At 40.2% G+C, this 21,795-nt stretch overlaps 1 protein-coding gene across 1 annotated transcript; it reads left to right on the top strand.

Annotated features, from left to right (window-relative positions):
- The first annotated feature begins 3,090 nt into the window (after positions 1–3,090).
- On the top strand, positions 3,091–17,513 carry LOC117954325 (cysteine-rich secretory protein LCCL domain-containing 1-like). Its single transcript, XM_034888035.1, has 15 exons — positions 3,091–3,364; positions 3,995–4,302; positions 8,749–8,867; positions 10,207–10,339; positions 10,853–10,968; positions 11,727–11,827; positions 12,159–12,326; positions 12,443–12,503; positions 12,996–13,062; positions 13,202–13,332; positions 13,773–13,816; positions 13,924–13,996; positions 14,177–14,246; positions 15,237–15,370; positions 15,762–17,513. Exons 2-15 carry the CDS (start codon positions 4,036–4,038, stop codon positions 15,811–15,813), a joined length of 1,536 nt encoding a protein of 511 aa, XP_034743926.1. The 5' UTR covers positions 3,091–3,364; positions 3,995–4,035; the 3' UTR covers positions 15,814–17,513.
- Positions 17,514–21,795: the final 4,282 nt, after the last annotated feature.

Genomic DNA, 21,795 nt, shown 5'->3' with positions numbered 1-21,795 from the left:
ATACTTGAGGCCACATGAAAGATGACCCTAACTCGCCTGTGATTGACTTTGTATTAACTTCATGTTAAATTAAACAGCTGTCCTAAATATTTTCCAAAAAGTCCAGCATTTTGCGAACTATGTTCATTAAATTCAATTAAATTTATTTATAGTATCATGTGTGATGTGATGAACAGTGGTAATTACAGTCACAATAAAGATAATGGAAGAGTGACAAAAAAATTGTAGTAGTAGTAGTCCATGTTATAGCAGGGCACTGCAGGGCGTTATGGTATGTAGTGTGGCACAGCAGGGCATAGCTGGACGCAGCAGGCTGCAGCAGGACCCAGCAGGGCACAGCAGGGCACAGCAGGGCACAGCAGGGCACCGCAGAACGTAGCAGGGTGTACTGCAACAGGACCATGGCAACAGCTGCAACCAAGATCTTGGTGCCATCCTAATCTACAAGAATTCACATTCTTATAGAGAGTTGGATCAGAAGATTAATACCACTCTGGTTTCTGTATGCTAAGCATGAATAAAAAGCTACATTCTGCAGCTAATTAACCTAGTTTTAGACTGTAAGAGGCTTAGCATGAGGACTACAACAGGGGACACAGCTAACCTGGCTCTGTCTCAGAACCTCTGGAGCTCACATACAGTACGTCTTAACATGTAAGGTGTCATCTGTACACAAAAAAAAAATGTAAAAACAACAATGTGTGGTTTTACATGAGTGAGTTACATAGTATAACTATTTCTTCATGAAGAACAGGATTCAATTGTCCCAGGCTCTACTGGTTGCCTGGCAACCTCACAACAGTTAAAGACTTCTGCCAGTGAAGAAATAGTGACAGCATGTAGGCCTATCTCCCCGTAAAACTGCAAGTTATCCTTTATACATTATTGCATGTTTAGGAATTATACCAACCCGATACACGTTTAAAATACTTATACACTTATTTACACACAAACATGTCCTAGTTTAGCCTAACTTCCTAGATGTCTCTTCTGCTTCCAATCACCAAATTATGTTGTTATCTAATTACCATCTCTCAGCCGGTAAGGTTTTTGTTAAATAGGCTGCTTTAACATTTAACTTTAGCATTGACTGCATTGTATACAGTTAGTTTGTTAAATTACAAACTCTATTGAAAAAAGCAGTGATTTTACCTCATAGAACATAGGAGTTGCAGGCTCTGTTCGGTTAGATTTTTTTGTTGTAGTTTTATAAGTTACTCACCCATTAGAACAGTAGACCAGCAGTAGACCAGCAACTACTGCGTTCTGTGAGTTAAAATCACAGTTTTTGTCAATGGAGTCTGGTGGCTTTGATGAGAGCCTAGAACGGCTTCAGTTTCCCTAGCGTTGACTTTGGCTGTCTGTCTGCAGGGTAAACCGGTAAAAATATTCTAATTATAGCATGCACCGTAACAGATATTGAATAATGAGGTGTCTAATAGCTCTGTTCCAACATCACTCATATATTGACGGCTTGCTGAAGGCTGAATTGATTACCTGAAAATCTCTTATTTATCCAAGAGGGGGCAGCAGATGCTTGTAGAAGAGCTCAAACTAAAATTGTGGTCTTAGTATTGGCATTGTTGAAAATATCTATCAATCAAACTATAGAGTCATCAAAGCATATCAGTGTTATTTAGCATGTGAACACAGTAAATAGATGATTTTCAAGTAAGTGGAAAAAGGATGAAACTGACGACTGTCTGCACATACATATAAGGCTGTCCCGGCTAAAATTATTAATATAAATTTTGCACAAAAAAAAAATATCCCTAGTCACAGGTTTAATTTATGATAATTTTCTTTTTTAAATTTAGTCTCTGGGAGATTTTGATAGATTAATTTCTCTAAGAGTCCTCTAAGAGTTCAAATATACTGTATGTTTACAAGTAGGCCTACCTTTGAACGCAAAAGCTAGTGACCATTTTGGTAAATTAGTGGACTTTATCTTGTCTGGTTGACATGTGCCATCTATGCGGCAGGACATGCCATAAACCTACATGTAAATGTCTTGTTCATATACATTATTTATTATCATTTTCCCTCATGTTACATTACCTCCACTTGCCTGGGCATACTCTGCATGGCTTATGCTGGGGCTTGTTGTATACATGTTTAATCCCTGTATTTGTTGGCTGTTATATTTATTGTTCTATATATTTCTATTCACTTTGCTTGCCTTTGTGGCTCAATGGGAGTATACAGTAAAAAAAAAAAAAAATCCTTTTGCTGATGGCCAGTTAGAACAGAGCATGTTGGAGTAGAGGAAGCAGTGAGAGCGAGCACTCACACATACACACACACACACACACACACACACACACACACACACTCTCACACACACAACAGCCTACAAACATAGAGTATGTAAAGGTAGATGAATCAGTGCTTTGTGGTAGTGTCACAGGGGAATAGTGGCCACCCTGCTGGCTGCTGCCAGTCTCCCACACAGCAAAGAACCTGGTGTGATCTCAGACAGGTTCAGCCCTCAAGGAAAGGAATACAACACTTATAGATGCTCATGAATGGAGAGCAATGCATTTGTGCAAATTATCATTACCAGACAATGACCATTTTCTACTATTTTTGCAAGTGCACTGTACAAATATGACTGCAAACTGTTTTCCTGTACAATTACTTTACAGTAAGATATAACTACTGGTGATACATTAAGAGACATGTCATGACTGCAAGCTGACTTTTTAATTCTTTGAAATCTTTATACGTATTGTGGTTTTTCACCAGGGGGCCTTGCACACGGTATTTTAAGTCTGTAGCCTATTTTCTGCTGCCAATAATTCTTTTTGACCGTGTCTTCCTGTCAAACAAAAAACCTGGAAAAAGCAAAATGAGCAATATTTGTAACAGGAGTGGGCTGCTCTAATAACATCCACAAGTTTACCTTCACGTCACTTCTAGTGCGATCAGGTACCTCCTCAAATAGATCAACCCTGGAGCTCCATGGGATGTGTGTGTGTGTGTGTGTGTGTGTGTGTGTGTGTGTGTGTGTGCGAGTGTGTTAGGTGGGGGTGCAGTTAGGGGGAGCAAGTGGGTTTTTGGAGGCGTGGTCCGCTCGGTTGCTATGAAGAAATTTGGCATATAAACGCAAAATGAGAAGCGGTACCATGCAACCAGTAGCACACAGAGCCAGCTGAGGAATTCACCAGGTACCTGTAGACGTTGTGGAGCTCTCTGACTCTCTTCCATCGTGGATGTACCGACTGCCTGCTCTCATTCTGTGTGATGGATGGAGTTAAAGGCTCCATGGATTGGAAACCTGTCCCTCTGCAATAATCTCAAGGCTTTCTGGCATCTGGAATATTGCACCTTGGAGGTGTTTTGATTGATTTGGCAGAATTTAAAGGTAAACTTGCATGGTAAATTACTGCATTTTAAATAACTAGTATTTTTTAGGACCTGTGTGTGTCTTTGTTACTCACTCACGTGAGCTTATCACCTATCAAAGTGTTCCTAGAATCTTTTTAACAGGCTATTCCCTACAATTCTCTTTTATTCTTTTTATTAACTAGTCTTGTATAAAAACATCACTGGTATTTTAGTTCTTGAAGGGTTATTTAAAAGAAAATATCAAGATAAAAATGATAATGTAATCTGTTTTTACATAAAAAATGGCATTGCACATCTCCCTCCAGTGCATGTTAGCAAACACACAGTACAGTAATTCACACATGTGCATTAACTCTTGTGCTCTTTAAGAAGATGTGAAAACCTAGTTTACACTGGTACTACTGTGTGTAGTGATGCAGTGACCTGCAGATGCACTCAGACTGTTTTGGAGTCTGGAGCAGATCTAGTTTGTAAAAAGTACCAAATAATGAGCTGATAATGAGCTGTGCATTGGTGCAAGATCACATATTTAACAGCTGCATGGGAATTGTGCACTCATATGCAGGAAGTGAACAGTCTGAAATGATGAAGCTGTAATTGAAATTCAAGCTATTCTACCCAAATATGCTCTCTCTCTGTTTTGCAGACATCAAAAAGGCTTCATTAAGCAGCAGTATTTCCTCAATCATGAAGAGGCCTCTTCCTTTCACCGCCTGGGTAAGAGCAGCAAGCTTGTTCCTATGTTTGACTCAGACCGCCCTGGCAATGGTCCTCACCAACTCCACACGACTTGAGTCCATCCTGGACAAATACAGGGAAAAGGATGAGGAGTGGTGGAGGGTCCGGTCGAGAGGGAAGAGGGCCATCAGCGAAGGAGACATGCACCTCATCCTGGACTTGCACAACAAGCTACGGGGTCAGGTCTACCCTCCTGCCTCCAACATGGAGTACATGGTAGGGGCTGGGAACACAGCTGTCTCTCTTATTCTAGGTCAATTTTACCACGCTGGAAGACGTGTTATCGTTTGAAAGAATTCAACTCTGCACACAGTACATTTCTGTTTTTAATTTAAAGTAATAAACACCACAAACACCAGTATTAGTCCAATAAAGAGTCAGAATTTAATTTTGAGTCTCAGGAGAACTGATGCTAGTTTGCATTGCAAGCCCTATCTCCAGCGCCCTGCAGATTAGTGTCTGACTACTTCACACAAACATTCTGGGATAACAGAAGTTCCTAAAACAGCAGCGGTGGCTCTGGAAAATAGTCTCGGGAAGGAACTTGTTTTGGTGAAATATATGCACCCGACAAAAGAAAACACCCCATACAATATTAAAATAAGTGAACTGTTTACACAATTAACAGTGAGCTATTTAAATTAGCTGGATACTTGCACTTACCAGTGTATTGCCGTGTGATCGTCCACAGCAATCCCCACATATCGGTCCAAAAACGTCCCAGTTGGATAGTCAATGCTGTGAAGATAATCTTTGTAAATCTTTACAATCATTTCTTGAAGGCAGACCTGCCTTGTTCCATGATCCAAATTTTCTTAAAAACTTGCCATTTTCAGCGTTAAGCTTGCTAGCTCAAAGTTTTTTTTTTTGTTGTTTCCCGATCAGAGTTTGGAAACAGCACAGAGAGCAGAAGGCAATGGACATCATCTGTTGCAAGTCGGTCCTGCATGCTACCGAAGTTTAGGGAGCTCTGTCCAGGTGTTATGGTTTTGGGGAGGTTTACACACCAACGTTACCTTAAATAGCCTTACATTTTTCATGCCAAATATCATGTAGTCATCAAGTGCATATTTAAGATCATTTTGCAGGATTATTATTATAATGAATCTGGAAACTTTCAAAAGGGAGCCTTAAACAATGGTTTAAACTAAACCAACTAAGCTAAATTGACTCAGCTAATGTTAGCTTGATTAACTAGCTAGCTGATGAAATCTGCCAGCAACAATCATCAATTCAATTGACACAATCTGCGGTCACAGGGTAAAAATTGATAAGCTGCTTTGTCTACCTGTCTATAACCAAGAACACTGTTAAAAAAATGTGTAATTGTAAACTGCATTTGTACCATTCTATGAAAGGAAAGCTTCATTGTATGGTAAATCTGGCCAAATCATTGAGGCTTGACACTACAAGAAATGGACTGTTCTAATACAGCGCTTTTTCTAGTCTCAATAACTACTAAAAGCCCTTTTCCATAGTGTGATAGGAACCATTCACGCGCGTTCATACACTGTGGCCGAGGTTGCCGTACAAGGTGCCACCTGCTCACCAGATAAACATTCACATACATTTATCAAACCACCAAACCTTCCAATTGGCAGGCGACCACTTTATCACTGAGCCGCAGCCACTGCAGTAACTAGTCTTTCTCTCAGGAAAGCACTCTACTGACTCTGCAGTTCTGTCAGCTCAAGACAACAAAGTGAATGAGATCTGCAATCCAAAGTCACCATCTGGCAAGCTGTAGCACCTACCTCCTGCTTGTCCGCCCTCGCTGACCCTGGCACCTATCCAGCTTCCACCCCCGCAGTGTTGTCCTGCCCTCTACCTCAACCACCCTGCCCTCCCTCCTTCCCTTCCTGCCCGGCATCTCCCAACTCTAATACTCCATTCCTCCTCCCGCTGACTCTCTTTCTCCCTGTCTTTTTTGCATTCTTGATCTACAGCCCCACAAACTTTCCCTCCGTTTTTTTTTTTACCCTTCTCCACTTTCACGCTCTACCTTCCATCCTCTATCCCCATCCATCGCAGCTCACTCAAACCCCGGCCGAGGCCGATGTTATCTTTTGTTTGATCCTCCATGCATCCCATTTTGGGTGCCACGGCAGTAAATCTATTTCAAACATGTCGAGCCTTACCATTTGAAGCGCGGTGCACTGTAGTGTAAATGTATGTTATGTACACTAACCATGTGTTTCTTCAGCAAAGGATACTATTACTGATGATAATGATGTGGTAGGCCGGGGACTGATGAGGACCAAGTATTTGGTTTTCAGATTGCAGGATTCTGAGGCCTAAAGGGCTGAACTTTCATTGCAGCTCTGACTTCAAATGCCAGTCAGCAAATGCCTTTAAAGCACTGTTGCGTCCGTTAATCTGAAACACGTCACTTCTTGCCCAGAAGATTTGCCTGAGAAATTGAGACCTCTTTAAAAGCTTTCCATAATAACAACCATCAATACGGTTGAATTACAAGCATTTACGTGAAGCAAATTTGTGTACTTTAACTTCCCAAAGCAAGAGATGGCTTCTTGTTTTATTGAGCATTCACCCTAAATCTACAGCTGTAAGACAGCTCATCTTGCACTTAGTTTTGTAGCACAGGTGGTCGTGCTGTATATTTAGGGAAGTTAATGCTCTTTGGAATGCAAAAGGAGATTGGAAGTTGTTATCGTGACTTTTCCCTGAAAGATGGTGAGCAGGCCATCTACCTCACTGCTGGATAATTAAGAGTGAAGAATAACAAGAATACGGAGAGAATAATAGGCTGGCAGAGATGAATAGTATCCACTGTAGATTGTTTGCAGTAAAAGCCTCGTGATGAACTGGAATTTCATTATAACCTGCAAGAGTAGTGACACTAAAATGCCCTAAAATGTCAATATGTCAAATGTTGGATGCATCTGAAAACATGCTACATTGTGATATATTGTAATTGAGATATGAAATGACCCACTCTAGATCAGGATAAAAGATTTTGGCCATGCAGTATCACCCAGATCTATCGCCATGACCACTTTGCCATGATAATCCTTATGTATTACAAACTGCTGGGCAGTTTTTCATGTCTGGTTAACCCTCAGATTAATGGATCTTAACTCACACCTGCCTTCCTAGATCATGTTTAATCATATGTGTTGATGGTAAGCTTGCACTAAAACAGCCCTTTGCATTATTTTAATGCAATGCTGTTTAAAGTCTGAGTACCCACACAACAGACCAATTCAAGCATGTATTTCCTGTTGTGGTTATTTTGAATGTTTGAACAAACAACCTTCTGTGTTATTTTTCCATAGCTAATGTAACATAAAAAAATCCTTCAATCTTTCAACTGAAGTTGAATGAAAATAAGTTCAGCACAATTGGAATGGTAAGAATTTGAACTATACAATATAATGTAAAGATCATAGAAAAATATGTCACATGGCAACCTTGCAGGAGGTTAGAGCAGAAAATCACCTTAGTGTTGATATCTCAGCCACAAGCTGGATTGTGGCCAAAGAAGTAAAGTCAAAACACCTTCAATCAGGCCTGAACAGTAAGCAGCGGTACAGTGAATGGGCAACAGTTTGTACAGTGTGTTAGCCTCACCAAACATATGGCACACATTATGGTGGTCAATCAGAGCAGTTACAACTCCACACTTAAGTATTATCCTATTTGACGTGTGATGGCTGTTATGCAACCAAACAGTATGCCAGCAGCAGAGCACACTACACCTATTCTTCTCCCTCCCCAACAAAGTCAACAGTAAATTAACTTTGCCGCAACATTTGAATTGCTCAATCCTTTACCCTTGGTCTGCTTTTTGCTTTGTTGAAAACAGTTTTCAGGTATTTCTGCTTCAATTTAGATTAATTTGTGTCAGGTTTTCACAGTAAAGATGAAATCAAGCCCCTTAACAGAGACCTTTTGCTTTTATTTCTCGGCTTTTTCTCTCTCAGCGTGTGTTATGACACCTAAAACTTTCTGGAAACCAGCTATGACACTATCACATTGAATAGTAGCACAAAGCTGCAAGTTGATGTGGTGGTGGTGATTCCTCACTGTTTCCCTTCTCCCTCATGTGTGTGTCTGTGTGTATCAGAGAGTGAACGTGTGTGCTTAATGGGAGAGGCCTAGTTTTGACTATACTGTGTCAAATTTGCGAGAGACATGCGTAAAGCCACTGTACTTTAAAGTAAAGAAGGTTCATCTTACAGGTTCACTTTGTCTCAAGTATGGTCTAATTTACTCAAAGAGGATAATGAGATTTCTAAAAAATGTAATGAGTAGCACTTAAAGCAGCAACTATGGAAAGTGGCGCGCCACTTAGTCCGCTTAAATTATGCGGGTTGTCTACAGTGGAGTTTTATGTCTGCAAACATCTGTCGGAGGCAAAGCTGCCCCAGACTCAAGAACTCATTGCGTTTAACCTGGAGCCCAAGAGAAACCTAATACTACAAAGCCTAATGCTTGAGCCACCAGCTCAAAAAAAAAAGCCATAGCTTCCTATTTTCAGGGTTGACCTTTTTAACCAAGTCCATGTGTTGTTCTCTGTATGTGTGTGTGTGTGTGTGTCTGTGTGCGTGCGTGCGTGTGTGAGAGTGTGCGCGTATGTGCGTGTGCGTGTGTGTGTGTGTGTGTGTGTGTGTGTGTGTGTGTGTTTTGTCTGCTCCCCAGGTATGGGATTATGAGTTAGAGAGGAGTGCAGAGCACTGGGCCCATACCTGCCGATGGGAACATGGGCCGAGCCATATGTTGACACAAATAGGACAAAACCTTGGAGCGCACTGGGGCAGGTGTGTATGTAGCCTACAAAGAAGTAACATGACTGTAATATGAAACAAACAATTGTGTTTTTTTTACATTACGCTCCATCCTTTTGTGTGATACCCAATACATTTTCACCACAAACCTGTCTTTTGTTAAAGGGATGGTTCGGAGTAATTTCACCCTAGGGTCCTTTGCACCATGACTTCGAGCCATACACAGCTTTTTTCCTTTGTTGAACATGGGCAATTTAGCGCCATCAGCTGAATGGCTTAGTGAAGGTGCTAATGGAACCAAATGTTTATCTCATAAAATTACACCCCTAATAATGCCCGGAATGCTACCAAACTACTAGCCAGCTCTCCAATTCACCTCCATTAGTTATTGCTTCTCGTTTGTGCATTTAGGCTTGTACAGGTACGGGCGACCTTCGAAATTGAGCCAATCATCGTCACGTTCGACAATAACCTCAAACTCTGTCATTTCGTTGATCTCTTCTTCTGTTCTCTCGTTTTTTGCTCCTACTTTACCGGTAGTCTCTTCCGGCAATAGATGTCATGCTTTGTGCGAAATCGCACAACATCTATTGCTGGAAGAGCCTACTTGTAAAGAAGTGAAGAAGGAGCAAGAAGTGAGAGAACAGAAGAGGAGATCAACTAAATGGCAGAGTTTGAGGTTAACATTGAACATCCATGGTAAGAGTTAATATGTAATACGTCTCCATAACAGCAGGCGGTGTTGTCCAAAAAAGAAAATTCGGAAATGACAGAACTTCTTTCTAGAACTAGTAAACACAGAGCACACTGTCATCAGTCATTGTTTTCATCAGAGAGTTGATAGTAGTCAAGAAGGATTGTTGTTATAATTACTTGCTGAACAGAAGAAAAAAAGATGTCTGGTAATAATATTCTTGTGCATTGATTCGCTAGTCAAGGGCTAGCACTCCACCAATCCTAATGGTCACTGCCCACTGGCCGATTCAACAAGTCAAATTGTTTAAAATGGATGCCGACGGCTCCTCCAAATGACAACAGCATGGAACACACCAAAAAAACTCGAGTCACCAACCTCGCCAGAGTGTCCGATGGCCGATGATTGGGTTGATGTGCCGGAGCCTTAAAAGAACTAGCAACTGCGGGGTCATGGAGTTTGAAGCCAGCCGGCTGGTCACATGGCCGTAACCTTACCAGCCAGCCGTCTCCTAATTTCGTAGGATATCATACGTTTTGGCTCAACACATGGCACATAAGAATTTCCAATAAATTAGACAAGATGCATTCATAGACATGACTTCAACATATTTATTATCACATGTTTTTTGATGAGATTATGAAAGGATACAGTATAATACCTTTTGTGTGACTTTAGGGACCGCCCCCCTACCTACCATGTCCAGGCCTGGTATGATGAGGTGAGGTACTACAGTTATCCCTACTCACAGGAGTGTAACCCACACTGCCCATTAAGATGTTCAGGACCTGTTTGTACTCACTACACTCAGGTAAGGGCTTCATATCTCCATGGGTGAACAAAGCCTTCAGGATCATTTTAGACTTTAACTTTAAAAAAATTATATTTAATTTTTGATGTTTAAAAAAATAATAATTAAAATTTGTTAGTAAACAACAATGTTCCTGCATACCCACAAAGGTGTTTTTAGTTACTTAGGCTGATTAGACGTCTGAGAAGAGAAGTTAAAAGGAGTAAAAACACTTTGTGGAGGATTGTTAATGGCTTTGAAAGAAAAAAAACTTCAATTTGAGAATGCAGTTTTGTCATGTAGGAACAGCATTTTTGGAAGACATTGTTGATTTGACTAACAAGGCCCTTCTTCCAATTTATTAAAGTTTATCATCATAACCTTTTGCAGTTGTTGCATGAAATGATCCAAAATCCTGGTATTGTAAAAGTGAACATTAACACTTGATGAATGCTTCCTTTTGAAAAGTCAGCTACAAGCTCTAACAAATGTAAAAGGACCACTGAACTTATTGAAGTATTTTTTAATTTTCAGCTGGTGTGGGCGACTAGCAATCGTATTGGCTGTGCCATCAATGTGTGCTACAACATGAACGTTTGGGGAATGATCTGGGCTAAAGCTGTCTATCTGGTCTGCAACTACTCTCCACCGTACGTTTTGCCTCGTTACCTTACCATGTCATACAACTTCCTCAAAATGGCAGAGATCAGAACTAAAGTCATAAATCTAGTTATCTCAGAATAATTTTTTTTTACTGTGTAATAACTCCAAACAAGAGATACAAACAAGATACGAACTGAATCAAAGTCTGTTTGCAGGTGTTGCATATGTGGACAGACTTGTATGTATGTGGCTCAGTCTGATAAATTATCTCAAGAGAAGTCACCTGAGTTCACTTGGTCTTAAAACAACGAGTGCAGGAGCTAGAATGAGGACAGACCTCAGTAGTTGTAGCCACTGTTAGCATTTAGGGTTGGGCATTGTTTGGATTTTAAGAGTTTTTAACAATTCCAATTCTTACCTTTTGATCACGGTTCTCATCGATCCGTAATTTTTAAAACGATTCCAAGTAGGAATCGGTTCTCAATGCCCAGTTCTACTAGTATTATCACACTGACAGGAGTAAGCACCAGTTTTTAAACATTGAAGGAGAATATCTTTTGCTCTTTTTTTTTTACTTGGGGCCAACAATCTAATACGAGTGTAACTACTAAATTCCGTTAATGAATGAAGTTTCACAAACATAAATATTCCAGTAATAATATCCAGTAGTTTTGCTGTACTCATTATGATACACATCAATCTCTTGTTTATGTAACAACATTCAAATAAATAGTTGCTTCATAATAATACATACTGCATGTCCTTTTTCAACTACGACAAAACCCTTTCATAATTTCTTTTTCAGGGGCAACTGGTGGGGTCATGCTCCTTACAAATATGGAACTCCATGTTCTGCCTGTCCAGCTAGCTATGGTGGAGGCTGCAGGGACAATCTTTGCTACAAAGGTGGGATCGGGACAGAGTTGTGGTTTTTCTGCTGCCATGGTTATCTCCTTACACACCTTTGTACCTATTCAGAATTGTTATAAATAGTTTTACTAAAAGAAAATGGTTTGCGTTGCCTGTTAATAGTTAATAATAAAAATTTGACTACACCATGAATATTTTCCCTCACTGTCCTGCCTGATTTTGCCATGGCAAGATTGTTTTGTATGTGTCCAGCGCAGCATTTTAACACATAAAAAATATTAATTTTGAGACATATGTTCACCTTGAATCAATGTAAGACAAAAACGACACACATAACACAATGACAATCTGGTATCTGTGTTTACAGACGGGGGTGTTGACAGACGTCCCGCTCCTGAGATTGAGGAGACCAACTACATTGAACCTGAAGCGGAACCAGTGAGGGACAGGGAGCCCCAACCCAGGGCCCAGACGCCAAACCCTTCACCCAATGACAACCTTGAGAGAAACCAGGTTGTCAGCACAGAGCAGATGTGTAAGGACTGTTCCTACTTTACCTCATCTCTCTGAATGGTGCAGTCGCAAGAATAGACATTATTAACTTGCATTAGAATGAGGTTGTGAAAGGCTCTTGTTTGTTTGTTATGTTAGGTCAACAGGTCGACTGTGAGACTAAGCTAAGAGATCAGTGCAAGGGGACAACCTGTAACAGGTAAATGCTAAAGAAGATGGTGACACACTGCAACAGACAGGTGTCAAAGGCTCTGAACACCCGCACAGCTGCTTTAAGTTATTCTGGCTGACTGGACCTTTTCCCAGGACTGTGTCGGTGTGTTTTGACTGATTGATTGACATCTTCCTGAGCCTCCTGTTAGCTTTGTTTCACTTTTTAGGGCAGAACAAATGATAGCTTCATCGTTCTTATTGGTAGATGAAATTTGTGATTTCGCCCCATCTTCAACCTAAACAGAGGTCTAAAATGCTAATAATAATACTATGTATGCAAATTCTTGGAAACACTTGATGTGCCAAGATAGTTGGGAATTATCAGTTCATACTGAATTAACACAATTAATTATTTAATTATAACACAGAAAATATTCCTTATATTAGTATATCTGTGCTATCTATGCATGTAGAATGTGCTTATGTGAAAAGCAACATAACAGGGGCGAGATGTGTTTACTGTTATTCCTGCCCATAGATATGAGTGTCCACCTGGCTGCCTTGACACGCCGGGGAAAGTAGTTGGGACTGGCTATTATGACATGGTAAGTGATCAGAAGAGACAGCTTCATTTTTCATTTTATTTTCAATGTTTGACATTTATCTATGTATCCATGGGAGAGTCCTGTTCATTTGAAGCTACACTTGGCTGTGTACATTAACAGTTGTGTATGTCTTCTGCAGCAATCCAGCGTGTGTGGAGCTGGGTTACACTCTGGTGTTATTGACAATGATGGGGGATGGCTGGATGTGACCAGATTGGGTAGAAAACAACAATTCACCAAGTCATACAAGAATGGCATTCAATCAATAGGGTATAAATCAGTTTCTGCATTTAGTCTTTATTTAAAAGAAGAAAAGTGATTAATAAGACATGATTACATAGACTTTTTGATCCCACTTTGGGGGAATTCCCTTGCTACAGCAACTCAAAGGAAATATACCCACACATCAGAATAACACAAATACACATTAAATAGACATAGGAAAAAATATACAAAATGTATTATAAGAAATAGAAAAAAAACTAGATTAAAATAATAATAGTCATATTTACGCTATGGACACCCTCACATAAACAGACTGACACACACTTGATTAAGGTGCGGATGAATATAAATGACATATTGCACAGTAGGAGGACACGGAGTAATACAGTCTGTGTATGTATTCCCTTTGAAGGGGCTGTTCAACTTAAGATGCGTGGATATGCAGCACAGATCATAACTTTATGCAGTTTTCTTTAAATTCACAGGAAGAACCGGAGTGCAAATTCCTTCAAAGTAGAGACGGTGCCTGGTAAGGAGCATACAATCATTTTTCACTTTGAGAACACAGATACAGTAACATGTTTTCAGCATACAGACACACTTTAGGGTCATTTTACTGTGTTTTTTTTCTCCCAGTCAAGGCAGTAACATGTGATACCGCCGTTGCACTGTTCTGCCCTTTCAAGAAACCTGTACGACACTGTCCCAGGTAACATTGTGCTTTTATTCACTTAGGAGGTTAAACACATCTCGTCATTTGAAGTAAACTATAATGGGCTAAGCTTCAGCCTCCAAATAGTTCTGTCTTGAGGACAGAAAGAACATCCAGTAGTTCCACTGTATGCACTGAAAACTTATGACCTAAAGTGAGCTCTGTGTTTTCCTGTAGGTTGTATTGTCCCAGGAACTGTCTGCGTGACAGTCAAGTCCGAGTGATTGGGACAAAATACTATTCAGATGTAAGTTGTTGCATCATTGTCATAAACTGACCATCACATTCTTTCATTGACTTATTGGAAACACTGACCTTTTTTTCACAGCAGACATTCTAAATTTCCATAGCCAGTAAAGCAAATATACAAATAACAACAATAATGATGGCTTTTTTCAAATGCTAAATATGGATTGTCAGTCGCACATGCCAAATCAGCTTGCACAATAACTCTTAAAAGTTAAACCTAAATGAAATCCAACCTTCAATAATGTCATTAGCTACACTTATTTTTCTTTTATGACATGTTTAAATTGTATTGGCCCACATTGTCCTTTATTGCACTGAAAACCCTGAACCCTGAAATATAGAATGCAGCCATTGTTGAGATCATTATTCATTGTATGTTTTTGGGAAACAACCAGTTAAGGCAATCCTTAACTTTAACCCACATAACTAACCCTTCCTCAAATAGGCGTCATCTCTCCTCTTTTTGTTATGTCACAAAGGGGAACATTTTGATGATTTTATAATGATGATAACATTGGCAGCATTCACCCAAGGGGGTTGTGAGATAAGTTCTTGGGGTTGCCAAAAAAATGGTGTGGAATGGTGTTATATTCCAATCTTCATTTGTAAATCAGGAGGTCTTGGAACACATGTGCTGTTCCGGTGGTTCAGGGGAGAGAGAAAGTCACAAACACATCAGAAATCAACAGAGCCTGGAGCACAATGGACAAGGCTAGGTGCCAGCTGCTAAAAGTTAACTGTCATTAAAGCAAAGCATTATTTGTTTACATGTTTTAATCAGAGCATTTACAATATTCACTTAAAATCAGCAGGGAGAGGGTTTGCCGCTTTTCTCTCGTTGAGGGGTTGGGGTGTCACAAACCTCATTATTCTGGGGGGTCACGACTTGAAAAGGTTAAGAACCACTGTACTAGAGGTCAGGGAACATTATTCGTAGATGTTTTGTTCTTATATGAATCATTTGACGTAACAACCTCTTTCCCCCCAGAAATCCAGTATCTGCCGAGCAGCCATTCATGCTGGAGTGATCCGGAATGAGTCGGGAGGCTACCTCGATGTGATGCCGGTGGACAGAAGGCAGCAGTACAGTGGCAGTTACCAGAATGGCATCACCTCAGAGAGGTTTGGTTAAAAAATAATTACATATGTACAGTGAAGAGGAAGAAATGTGCATGGGAAAGTTGAGTTGGACTTGTTGAGAGTTCAAATAGTTTTTCGCCATTGGGTTGTAGTGGCATGAGGGACTTGGCTTGGAAACCGAAGGGTCGCCGGTTCAAGCCGCTGTGTCGACTGGCATGTGTTCATTTCAGGCCTGTGTGTAATGTGTGTAATAACTAATAACCATAGTGCAATAATGTAATGTCCCCTGTGGGATTAATAAGAAAATTTCAGTTATTAGTAATTATTTGAATTATTATTAGAATGCATCTTTACATCAAAAAATGTCATTACTGTTAAATGCAACACACACATTTACCACATCTCTGTTCTCTTCCTGCACTTCTTCTTTCAGCCTACTGAACCCTACAGGGGGAAAAGCCTTCAGAGTGTTTGCAGTCATCTGAAAAACCACTCTCAAAGGACAGCGTACCGTCAAACAAGCCCACATCACATCCAGCAAAACCAGTCATTATCATCTCACAACATGTAATTACATCCATTCCTTCAGTAAAGAATTCATCTTCTGACACTAAACATCATGGCTTTACTCAAGGCTTCCCATCTATGTTTGGTCATGAGTGAAACGGTGTCCAGTAATTTGTTTGTTTGGTGAATGATGGTCCTGGATGTCTTTTGCCTTACGGCATCACTAAAAGTCTGGTGCTGACCATAATAATCACTCATGCATCATGCCGACATGACTTAATGTTCTTTAATACTTAAAGTTGAAAATACACCACCAGATTTAGCACCACTCCAAATGCCTCCCGCAATTTCCAAATGTGAAGGTTAAAATATAACATCATAGCTTTTACCAAACTAATGTTAGATGTAGTATGCCTCAGCTCCATGTCGACATCCACTATAATGGGGCCGTCATGTACAGAGTCATAAAATGTGTGGGAACAAGATTAGACTACTGTTCATTCAGATCATCCCTGCTGAAAATAACTAACTGGGTATTTGATGCCATCACAATTGCCCAAAACGCCATCTTGTATTTTCCTATGGAGGACTAAATCAGGCAAATTAATGAGTAAAATTACAAATAAATTGACATAATAACCCATTGGCTATGACTGGTGATCGGCTAAGCCTCTGGTGGGCAACAGCCAATATCTCTGGTGTTCAGGTGTAGCCTGCGGATATCCAGACAACGGATTTTCAGGTCAAGACTTCTCCTGCTGTGCGCTGGTCATTGTTTAAAGTCAAATAAATAAATAAAAATAAGTGTTAAAAAAAAATAATAAAAAGCCTAAATCAGGGTCAGAATATAGGTTTATTGCCTCTTTTACACTCCACACAGACTGTTTACCTGCATTCAAATAGTGTCTGCTCGAGCGGGATTGGTCAATACTACTCAGACTACTAACGGAAAACACAATGCTTCTAATGCCAAAATCTTCGTTCATATCTGTTATAAAGATGTTCAAGATACACTGTTATAGAAATGATCACACAGTGAGCTGTCAATGTCAATTCATGTGGATAGCAGCGGCATGTGTGTTAAGAGTGACTGATGTGGCTTTATTTCAGCCTTTGCTTATTGAAGATAGATTTATGTCATACTTTTTGTTAAACTAATAAATGTAATAAATCAGGCCATGCACAAAGGGACAGTTTAAATGCTTTTTAATTTTTAAGTCTGGTTTAGGCCTTCATATGTCACTTCTTTCCATCACAGTGGTAATATATAAGGTACATTATAGCATATAACAATGCAAGCAGTAAAATACAGATTGTATATTTTTGTACATAATAATGTTGTAAATAATATAGAAAACTTTGTTATGGATGCTTGCTACTGTTGCCTTTTTCATTAATATTTTCTCATTGCCCGCCATACAGAGAGCAATATAAGGATAAGCAGATGCTGAAACAGATTCTGCATGCAAAACATATATATGTCACTCAAGCTTCTATTTTTATAAAGGAAAAACAATAATTCTAGTACATATATATGTTTGTAAATTTAATGTATGTAACAAATTGTTGGGTTTTACGCAGCATTTTCTCAGCTTTTGTTTATAGATTTATATAAAAGGACCCTGGCTGGCCAGGAATGTGCATGGCAAAATCACAATAAAAAATACTTGGATTAAATCAAAAGTTTTGTTGTTGTTGTAATCTCTAATTGTTTTAAAGAGTCACTGTTGTGAAAATCGATAAACTATATTCTCCCTCACAGGATATCTCAGAAAATACTAAACCTAAAGTCTGCAAACCCCCAGTTACAGGCTCAACTCTGCTGTTCAGTTTATATTGTGTCATATTACACTTGTTTTCACTTTTTTTTGCGGACATATGGTTACAGACATATGGTTGTGTGGCCACACTTATTTCATATTAGTCCCTTCAGCATCCAGATAGTCTGAGGAATCTGGGAATTAACGTTTCAACAGCGTTTCAAATTCAGCTGCGGAACAAACCTTCAAGAGTAAATTTTTGTCTTGAAAGCGGTGCGTGTTTCTAGGAACAGTGGGGAACACAGAAAGAGAAAGCTGCTTGTTTCAGGTCCGGGGAGGAGGAGATCTTATCTACCATTTGGCAAAAGAATTGTCGGTTCAGTCAAAACAGCAGATGTGTCATTACAGTTTATGTCCTGTCAATCTGATTTACCATTTCATTTTCATTAATGCTGTACCCAAATGCCTGAAATAATACCACTCAGTTCAGGGCCGCTTATTTTGGATTTAAGATTCACAACATTTAGCCTTCTAGGAATCAAAAAGGCCTTAAGCAAAGTCATAGTTCCAAGTGTCCAATGAGAAAAACAAGCAAGTTTAACACCATCAGCCCGACCTGCATTTAAAGGTTTGATCTTTTATTTTAAACCTCCTACTTTTACATCAACCAACATGATACTTCAAGGCATCACCACATTTGTGTGTGTTCCTGCAGTGTTTTTTATCACTTCTCTTTTTTCAGTTGAATCCAGGTGAAGAGCTTTAACCAATATTAAAGTGCTCAGAACCACTCGCTGTGCCAGCGGCTGTACAGACAAAGACCCGCTTTGTGATTTTCTGATCTCAACTTCCCAGGAAGCATTTCCGTTCCTTCATCTGGACGGGCACAGATGTGGTTAAGCTCCAGTTTAAAAAAACAACCGTCACCCCTTAACACACATAATGAGCCACACACACTCATGGAGGAGTGCACACAGATACATTGGACACAAATCCACATGAGCCAGATGCACAAAAACATGCTCACTTTTATTAAATTAAGTTGATTAGGTATGACAGATCATACCAGAACAAACAATTTCCTATTTTAGCTATTGACATAGATTTTTTTTATATTTTATGATAACATTCAAAATCTTTGACCATTAAGATACACAATGTAAGATGACATTTTACCAACAATCTTCGGAAGAAGCATGTGGAAACAGGACGCTAAAATATCAACATAACAAATTCAACTAGTAATATGGCTCTGAAATGGACACAACCCTTTTCCCTGAAGCTAGATTGCATTGAAAAAAAACTTTGAGCCAAGATTAAATATACTAAATGGGTTTGGGCCAGGTCTCCTGAAGAAAACAGGCAAGCATCGCAGTGCTGTCAAAATTCACAGGACCCTGTTGCAGAGGCGGCCATTGGCACAGGTCCCCTGTGAACTGCTCAGGTCAGTTAGCCAGCCTGTCAGTCATAAAACAGTCAGTTGGCAGCATGACAGTCTATTAGTGGCTTTCAAAGCATTTAGAGTAGGCAGGCAGCTCTTCATCAGCATGAAATTCTGTTTTTATGTCATAACTCGGTCAATCAGACAGGCAGCCAGTTTGGTCAGACAAAAAGGTAATTTGGTCAAACACCTAGTTGGTTACAGCAGAAAAGCAAGCTTTTCTTTACAGTGTTTAGGATACCGTTTTTTTAAAGGAATAGTTCAACATAAGCCATCTCTTGCAGAGAGTTAGATGACAAGATTGATAGCACTCTCATCTGTCTGTTAAATATGAAAGTGGGGCAGTGAGCTTAGCTTAGGAGAAAGACTGGAAAAGGTAGGAAACTATTAGCCTCTGTGCAAAAATTATCTCTGCCTACCTGCAACTCTAAAGCTGGTTTGTTGGCATTTCTTTAAACCAACCCCAGTCGTCTAAGTTCAAAACAAATCAACGCTGCTTCTGCAAAATACCTTGGTAAAGGAACTTTGGTGGTTTAGGTGGAACATCGAAAGCAGTTTTAGTTCTGGTACAGAAAACTCAGATTGGACAGATAGTCTGGCTTGCTGCCTCGAGTTACCCTGCAGAGATCTGAGGAGCAGTTAAGCATAGTCCTCATAAATCAACCATGGTTTCAAATGGAAACACAAAGAAAGCATAAGGTAGCGGACATCCGGCCAAAATGAGAGACATACGGGGAAATTTCCGGCGGCATCTGAACAATCTTTGACAGGAAAGTCATCGATATAGACTAGCCACTGCCTAAAGGTCTTTTCAGACAGTTAGAGATACTCCACCTGCCTACCTGCTTGGATAAAAGATAAGATAAAGATAATTTGTTTATTAGTCCCCAATGGGGAAATTACTGCTCTACACTCTGTGTACACACTTTTTGTTAGTACTCACACACAGGCCTGAAATACACACACATGCTCAGGACCTATACATGCACTATACATGGAGAGATGTCAGAGTGAGTGGGCTGCCAGCTGAACCAGCGCCCTGAGCGGTCGGGGGGGTACGGTGCCTTGCTCAAGAGCACCTGGCAGTGCCCAGGAGGTGAACTGGCATCTCTCCAGCCACCAATCCACGCTCCCAACTTTTTGGGTCCATACGGGGATTTGAACCAGTGACCCTCCGGTTCCCAACCCAACTCCCTATGGACTGAGCTACTGCCACCCCCTATCTTCAAGGATCTTCAAGGTCTTACTGCACTCCTCATGTGAATAGACAACCAGACGTGTTAGACATTGAAACAGCTTCTAGTAAGGTAATCAATACTGTGTTAATAGGCAATACACATCTAAACAACAGAATAGGTTCATTGCCAATGACTCCCAAAACAACCTATGTGACCGTTTTATTTAATGTCGCACAGTGGTCGTTTCAAACTATGTGACCGTAACAAATTGCTTGTTAGTTAAGTTTAGGCAACAAAAATACTCAAGGTTAGTAAAACATCAGGCATTGATTTTAAATGAGTCACATAAAACTAAATGAGGAACAACATAAAGTCACAGACATCATTGCGTCACAGACCCAGGGCCTTAAAAGTCGGTTAATTTAAAAAAGTAATTTCACATGGGGCACTAACCCCGCTCTCCTGGGTGGAAGCCCTGTGTTTGTTTGAACCATCCACCTTCCCATCTGCCTCCACACTTTCTTACTTTCAACTCATGTGCTTGTTTGCTCTCCTAATGAACTGGTTGCACAACCAACCTATAGGTCGGTTGCTGGTTGAGGACAGCCTGTTGGTAGCTAGTTCAATACATACAGTGTGTATAAATGTTCTGTGAAAACATGGCAGCATATGCAGTATTCCAAGGGGCCCAGGTGCACTGCAAGGAATTCTGAGCTCCCTGACAAGAAAGGAAACATAGCTCCTTGACCTTGATGTGTTGAACTTAGCACAGTATAAACTGGCATCATTGAGGGGGCCCCCACTGAGTTTGAGGATGTAGCCTACTCTCCCCTCCGGGAGCCATGCTTCTCAGCAAAACCACTGCATGCACTGAATGCTTCACTAAATCTGGTCAGGGTCAACACTTTTCAAATGTTCACTGTCAGACCAAACTAAACCGAGTCACCCTACTTTGGTTCTATGTTTTGCACTTATAGTCATAAATGTCATCTCATGATTCCTGTGAACAATGGTAGTTACAGGCCTTGAACACTTAATCCATAACGTTTAGCTGTTTCGTAGCAAATGAATAAATAGTCGTGGCTGGTATTTGTGTAAGTCTAACAACACACTCCTGTGTTGCCAGTTTTAGCAGTAAAACCATTTTTGATTGTGTGTGTTGGTCAGTAAAATACATAAACGTCAAATGAACCTGGCAATTATGAGGTTTTTTTAGATATGTTTGAAATTTGGGCACAGCTGGCTATGCCTGAAACACACCGGTGTGCGTGCATACGTGTATTATATGTGTGTGTGTGTATGTCTGCGTGTGTGTTTCTGTGTGAAAAACCCTGCCATGGTTGAATGTGTAGTTCTGCATGTGTCCGGCATGTGTAGAAGTGAGGCACTTTCTAAATATGACACGTGAAATCACTCTCATGCTATATAGTGGGGCTCCTCAGGCGGTTAAATCCTGGGCGGACACACACCGTGCGTGTGGGCGCACAATCACTGCGGACAGAATGAGAAGAAATGTGTGTGTGTGTGTGTGTGCTGGTGTTTAAGTGTGTGGTTGAACTTCCTCATCTCAGCCCTCTACCA

Source organism: Etheostoma cragini, chromosome 12 (genome assembly GCF_013103735.1).
Source record: "Etheostoma cragini isolate CJK2018 chromosome 12, CSU_Ecrag_1.0, whole genome shotgun sequence".
Classification (NCBI taxonomy): Eukaryota; Metazoa; Chordata; class Actinopteri; order Perciformes; family Percidae; genus Etheostoma; species Etheostoma cragini.
Note: the sequence above shows the minus strand (reverse complement) of the source record. Positions and strands in the feature narration are given on the sequence as shown.